Source organism: Mirounga angustirostris, unplaced genomic scaffold (genome assembly GCF_029215605.1).
Source record: "Mirounga angustirostris isolate CCGP_5_RB_7025 unplaced genomic scaffold, mMirAng1.0.hap1 SCAF_11, whole genome shotgun sequence".
Classification (NCBI taxonomy): Eukaryota; Metazoa; Chordata; class Mammalia; order Carnivora; family Phocidae; genus Mirounga; species Mirounga angustirostris.
In genome coordinates, this window is record NW_026991719.1 from 57,920,561 (window position 1) to 57,926,916 (window position 6,356).

The window sequence follows — 6,356 nt, forward strand, 5'->3', positions numbered from 1 at the left end:
CCTTCCCTTACCTGAACCCCTAACTCTAGCCAGTTGGGAGCACTTCCCGGTCTGGTAAGCTTTGCAGTTTTCAGCCTGCCCACGTTTTGCCAGTGCCTTCCCTTCTGCCCAGAAATACCGTCTTCCCTTCTCTTTGCCCTTGGCCCCACCGCGTGTCCCTTCAGGTCTGCTCATTTCTGTCTTCAGGAAGCCTTCCTCAGTGGCTGCAGCCACAGGGCTCTGAGCGCCAGGCTCATGGTCCGTGAGCCACTCCTTTGCCTCGTGGCCTAGACTGACCACGTTGTCCCTGCTGGCCTAAGCTTCCGGAGTGCGGGGACTAGGTCTTCATGTGTGAAGGCCCATCCCCAAATTATGCCTCTACAGTGGCCGGCCAGTCCGGGTAACAGCGCACAGCCACGCAGCCGGGTGCTTCCCCGTGAGGGGCAGGGGCACCCAGGAGGGCCCAGAGGAGGCTCGACGTAGACATTAACGCAAGCAGCGCTGGCTGGCACAGATCTGGGGCCAGGCGAGGAAAGCAGGAAACTCATCCCCGAAGCGTGGGCCGGGCTGGCTGTAATGATGCGCGACGAACACGCCCTGGGCCTGATTACCTTGTTTATTGCAACCTTGTAAGCAGACTTTAGGCATCAAAAAATAAACCAGGAGCAAATACACAGGTCTTGGGGACCACAGCTACAGTCGCTGCTGAGTTGGAGGCCCGGGCCAAGGCCCCATAGGGGCAGCCCTCTACTATGCTTTCCGCTTCGTGCTCCCCGAACATGGGGAAGGCCGAGGTCTAGTTAGCGGATAAGAAGGGCCGTGGGGCTCTGGGCAGCCGCCTCCGAAGCGGCGGTGGGGCGTGGCAGCTAAGGAGCAGCAAGGGCGGCGGCGGGGGTGGGGGTGGGGAGGAGGGCTGCCTCCCTGGGAGGCCCCGGAGCGCGCGTGGGGCGTGAGGCCACGGGGCGAGGGAGGGCGGAGCCGGGGCTGTGGGGGAGGCCGGGGCCGCGTGGCGAAAGGAGAGCCCGCATCCGGCCTCACAGGCCCGAGTAGGAGGCCTCCGTGGTCTCGGACCAGGACGACTCCCGGCGGAAGGACGACGGCTGCCGCTGGTGCCCTCTCCGGCCGGGGCGGCGCAGGCGCGCGAGCAGCCCCCACATGCGCTCTCGGAACTTGACGCCCACAAAGGCGTAGAGCAGCGGGTTGAGGCAGCAGTGCAGGTAGCCCAGGCCAGCCGTGACCGACTTGGCCACGTCCACGCGGCTCTCCCGGCCACAGTTGCGGCCCAAGGCCCCCAGGTCCATGAGGGTGTCCAGCAGCACCACCAGGTGGTAGGGGGTCCAGCAGAGGGCAAAGGCCGCCACGACGGCCACGACCAGCCGCATGGCGCGCAGCCGTCGCTGGCCCCGGGAGACGAGCAGCACGGCCAGGATGCGGGCGTAGCAGTAGGCCATGACCAGCAAGGGCAGCAGGAAGCCCGCGACCAGCTGCAGGACGCGCAGGGCCGTGCGGCCCCCCTGCGGGAAGTCGTACTGACAGTGGGTGGCGTCGAGGCGCTCGTCGCGGTGGGCCGACAGGAAGATGAAGTCGGGGATGGCGAAGAAGAGGCAGAGACCCCAGACGAGCACGCAGGTGACGCTCACGCGGCCCGGGGGCCCCCGGCGGTACAGCTGCGTGGCGTGCACGATGCTCAGGTAGCGGTCGAAGCTGATGCAGGCCAGCAGCAGGGCCCCGGCGTAGAAGTTGATGTTGAAGAGGGCCCCGGCCACCTTGCAGAGGCCAGACCCGAAGACCCACTGGCTGGCGGCGTCCACGGCCCACAGGGGCAGGGTCAGCACGAGCAGTATGTCGGCCGCGGCCAGGTGGAGCAGGAAGGTGTCGGTGGTGCTCCGCGCCGTCCGCTGGCTCAGCAGCACGGCCGCCACGGCGCCGTTGCCCAGCAGCCCCAGCACGAAGAGGAGGCCGTACAGGGCCGGCTGGAAGGCGCGGTCGAAGCTCAGGCTGAAGTCCTGCGGGCACGGCGGGGACGGGCAGCAGGACTCGCTCTCGTTCTCCCCGTAGTCATAGGAGGAGCTGCAGTTTTCCAGGAAGGTGAGCTCGGACGCGTAGAACACTTGGCGTTCGCTCATCTGCGGACGGAGGCAGGGAGCGGACCACGTGAAGGCCTGGCACTCACCGTTGGAGCGTTGCTCCGAGCGGCCCCTCTGTCAGGCAGGCCCCGCGCCGGGGCCGTCCCCCGTCACTGGTCCTGCCTTTCTTCCGAGGCCTCGCCTGCGGAACTCAGAGCTTCGTCTGCCGGGCCTTGGCCATCACCGGCCCCCGCCCCCCGCCCCCCGCAACCCCGACCTCCGTGGCTGGGGGGGCGGGGTACATTCTCATCTCGAAGCCAGCTTCTCTCTCACCCTTCTGGGCCACCCCATCAGCCGGGGCATTGTGCGCCCGAGGGAAAGCTGCCCTCCCATGCCAAGCGCCCTCCCTGCCCCCTCTCCCCTCTCCTGGCTCTTCCTTCATCACTCACCCTTCTGTTTCCCCGGCCACGCCTAGTTCTACCACCTTCCTCCCCAGGCACCTCCCCACAGTCCCCTCTCTTAGTCAGTCGCTGGCCCTCTACTTCCCTCCTCAGCCCTTGCCTAGGGACCCCAACTTCCTGCTCCCCAGGGGGCCCCTCCACAAATCACTGAAGCCCCCTCCGCCCGCCCCCCCATCACATGCTTTCGGCTCCTGTTCTTCCCTTCCCAAACGCGGAGGCCACCTGCCACCCACTGGGGGTTGCCCCAGCCCAACTCTAGTAGAACTACTCCTTACCCCATCAGCCTGCAAACCACCCCAGAGCCGCGAGCCTTCTCGGTGCCAATTCAGTCCCGCATGGAAGAGTAAGTTCTAACTCAGAGCTGAAGGCAGCCTTGGAGGCCGTCGGGGGTGAGCCTCTACGGCCCGCATTTTGCAGATGAGGCGCCAGAGCCAGACAGGACAGGGGACTCGTCCGCGGTCCCGCACAAGGCGGGGGGCCACGGTGAGCTCCCAATTCCCCGGCCCCGGGCTCCTTCTACCACAACCCCTGCCTTGTCTGTCTACTCACCCAACCCCCAGGTGGCCCCGGCTCGGGGTGCGGGGTTGGGGGGTGGGCAGCCCTGACTTTTCCCCTAGTATCCCGGGCTCTGCGCTCTGAGCGGCGTACCTGTGTCCCTCCCGGCCTGCTGGGGCAGCGCTTACCTCCGGGACCGTCGCGGGGCCGGTACTCTGGCTGCTGGGCTGTGTGCTGCCTGCCCCTCTGCTTTGGTGCTTGTGGTCAGGAACTCGCGCTACACAGAGGAAGTGAGGGTTTCACATGATTCTCGGCAGCAGCCTCTTCCATGGGGTTGTCTGTACCAGACCTCCCCAGACCCAAGGCCGCAGGAGTTTCTACTCCAGCCATTCCCCCAAGGCCAGGGGAAGCTGCTCTGGAGGAACTGGCTGCCAGCCTGGAACCAGACAGCCTGGGGTCTGGGGAAGGGCAGGGCCTCTGAGGGGAGAGATCCGAAGGAGAAGCGACGTGTCTGGGAAGTGGGGGGGGGGGAGCCCTGCTGCCAGGGGCACGGACCGCTGCTCCCACACTGGGATAGTCAATGCTCGATGCACCTGGACTCGCCTTCATCGGCCCCGGGCTGGAGCGGATCCGTGCGTGACTGTAGATTGCATGGCTAAACGTCTTCAGTCTGTAAAAGAGATGAACCTTCCCGATAAATGAAAATATTTACTTATTTTTAAAGGTTTTATTTATTTGTTTGAGAGAGAGAGAGAGAGCACGCACGGGGGGAGGGGTGCAGGGGCAGAGAGAGAGAGAGAAGCAGGTTTCCCACCAAGCCAGGGAGCCCGATGTGGGGCTCAATCCCAGGACCCCGGGATCATGACCTGAGCCGAAGGCAGACGCCCAGCGGACTGAGCCACCCAGGCGCCCCTAAAAATGAAAATATTTTAAAGCACTCCATCACATTGAATCTAGTCTTCCACTGTTGCCCCTCCCTGCTAGTCAACAGGGGCCGAAGAAAGGGAACTACTAGTAATGAACTTGGTATGTGCTAGACAGTGCTTTAGGTGCTTTCTCTGACACTGCCTCATTCAAACCACACAACGCCCCTGTGAGGTGGGGGGTTATCCCCAAGGCTAATCCAGAACCGGGGTGGGGGGTGGGGGAAGGCCTTCAGCAGACGCAGCAAGTAAGGCTGGGTGCTGGGAATGAAACCACGGCTGTCTCTCTTTTTACCACTCATCCCATTGCCTTCAGTCTTTTTACGTGGATAAGCTAGGATATATTTATGCAGTTAAAAATAAATGACCTGCTGGGACACCCGGGTGGCTCAGTGGGTTAAGCGTCTGCCTTCGGCTCAGGTCATGATCCCGGGGTCCTGGGATCGAGCCCCGCATCGGGCTCCCGCTCAGCGGGGAGCCTGCTTCTCCCTCTGCCTCTGCCTGCCGCTCCCCCTGCTCTGCTTTTCTCTCTCTCAAATAAATAAACAAAATCTTTTAAAAAAATGACCCAACGCTCTATATTTTGACGTGGCTGTGGCTAGAAAAATCCAATGACCACACGGTGGAAAAGGCCAGTTAATAGAATACATCATGTAGACCTGGACACCACTTATGCAAATTCTAGAAATCACACACAAGAAACAATACCATGTTGTTTTGGAGGCAGCTATTTGTTCTAGAAGTTTAGAATGGGCTGGAGGGGCGGCCTGGCTGGCTCAGTCGGTAGAACGCGCAACTCTTGATCTCGGGGGTGTGAGTCCGAGCCCCACATTTTCTTAACAAAAAATTTAAAAAATAAGACAGGGACTGGAGACACTAACAAATTCATGAGAGTAGTCGCTTCTGGGGCGAGAGGGAGGAGGATAGGGTTGGGGAAGAATTCACTGGGGCTGCACCAGTTTCTCTCCCCTCCTGGCCCTTGGCCCTCTGCCCCCTTCTCCCCTCCCTATTGCCCTGTTCTCCTTATCCGCAGGGAAAGGCTGCCCCTAGCTTGCGTCTTGTTAAGCAGTTTCCTCTTTCCCTCTCTCCCACTCAGACGAAAAGGAGAGGCACAGAGAGAGAGAGAGAGAGATTGAGGCAAAGCCAGTCCTTTGGGGTCTAGTTTTCAGTCAGAGGGCTTCGCCAGAGCCTCCAGGCTCAGGCCTGGAATTTGCCTCAAACTTCTTGACAAGACACACGCTTGCAAGGCAGCGGGCCCTTTCTCCACCCTCTGTAGACAAAAGCTGGGACTCTTCTTGCTCTAAACAGCTTGTCGCCTGCAAGGTCCGGGCCAGCAGGAGCTGAGGGCCCGGGGGATGTCGGAAGGAGCAGTGCGGGTGGGCGGGACTGGTGATTCCAGGAGCCTCGGCAGCTAGGACAGGCTGGACTTGGCAGTTGACTGCCTGCAGAATGAGGAAGAAGGGTAGGAGCTGGGACCCCCGTTTCTGGCTGCCGGCCCGTGAGCAAGAAGTGAGGCTAACAAAAATCTCTGTTTGACTGAAAGGAGGGTCTCGTATTCTGCAATGAGGTCCTTCATCCCCTTTTTGGTATTAAAAGGATCTTTTTGGTATGAAACGGTGAGGAAAAATAGCCGACGGATTCGGAAACAGCTTGTGTTGGCCAAAGTGGACCACCCGCTGTGGGGCCTCCAAACAGAGGTTGGGAAGTCACGGGGCCGCGTGCCATTTCAAAGTCTAGGCATTCCTGGCCCTCTTCCTGTGCCCCCAGTCCCCATTGGTCACGTGGGGGCCATGCTCCCCACCTTCCCAGGCTGCTGGCGAGGAGAAATGAGAGAAGGTCAGGCACAAGGTTTGAAAAGGTGCGGAGAGCTTTTCTGAGTTGGGCCGTAGCCTCCCGCGTGGCCATGATGGAGTGGGAAGAAGCCCGAACTTGTCTGGCTCCAGCTCGGACTCGCCCCTGCTCCAGCCGGGGGACCTTGGACAAATGACACACCCATTTTCGCGCCGGCCCCTTCAGCAGGGCTGTTCATGGGATGAACAGAGCTCACAGGGGCTGGAAGGTCCCTGCCGGGGCCCAGCACGTGCGTGGTAGGAGCACAGCGGAGAATGCTGAGCGATGGGGAGGTTGGCTACACCCTCGGAGGGACTGGGAGCCTCATCGGGTCGAGGGAGCCCCCGGGGTGCAGTGCGCTGCCCTGCGGGGCCTGCGGCGGGGTGGCCTCCAGAAAGGGCGGCCCTCGCCTAACCCGCTGGCTTCCGTGCTGTGTCATGTCAGGCAAATCATGCCCCTTCTCTGCCTCAGGTTCCTCCTCTGAGAAGCAGGGACAAACCCAGTTCGCGTGTGTGATAGGCAGGGCTGCCATGTGGCCGGCTAGGCATACGCAGGTGCGTGGCCCGGGCCAGGTGCCCGGTGAGCGGCGGGTCCCTTCCCGC

The 6,356-nt window shown here is 61.8% G+C and overlaps 1 protein-coding gene across 2 annotated transcripts; it reads right to left on the reverse strand.

The window, feature by feature from the left end:
• Window positions 1-281: 281 nt before the first annotated feature.
• On the reverse strand, window positions 282-3,344 carry CXCR3 (C-X-C motif chemokine receptor 3). 2 transcript variants are annotated; one of them, XM_054511596.2, is made up of 2 exons: window positions 3,190-3,344; window positions 282-2,105 (listed from the first exon to the last, which is right to left on the reverse strand). In XM_054511596.2, the coding sequence occupies exon 2, from the start codon at window positions 2,103-2,105 to the stop codon at window positions 1,014-1,016; it is 1,092 nt and encodes a 363-aa protein (XP_054367571.1). In that variant the 5' UTR covers window positions 3,190-3,344; the 3' UTR covers window positions 282-1,013. The 2 variants fall into 2 exon arrangements, with proteins under 2 accessions (XP_054367571.1, XP_045751623.1); XM_045895667.3 differs by lacking the exon at window positions 3,190-3,344 and having other exon boundaries at window positions 282-2,177.
• Window positions 3,345-6,356: the final 3,012 nt, after the last annotated feature.

Excerpts from the sequence above, each read along its gene's own strand:
- CXCR3 (XM_054511596.2), bottom strand. The coding sequence starts at position 2,105 with ATGAGCGAACGCCAAGTGTTCTACGCGTCCGAGCTCACCTTCCTGGAA.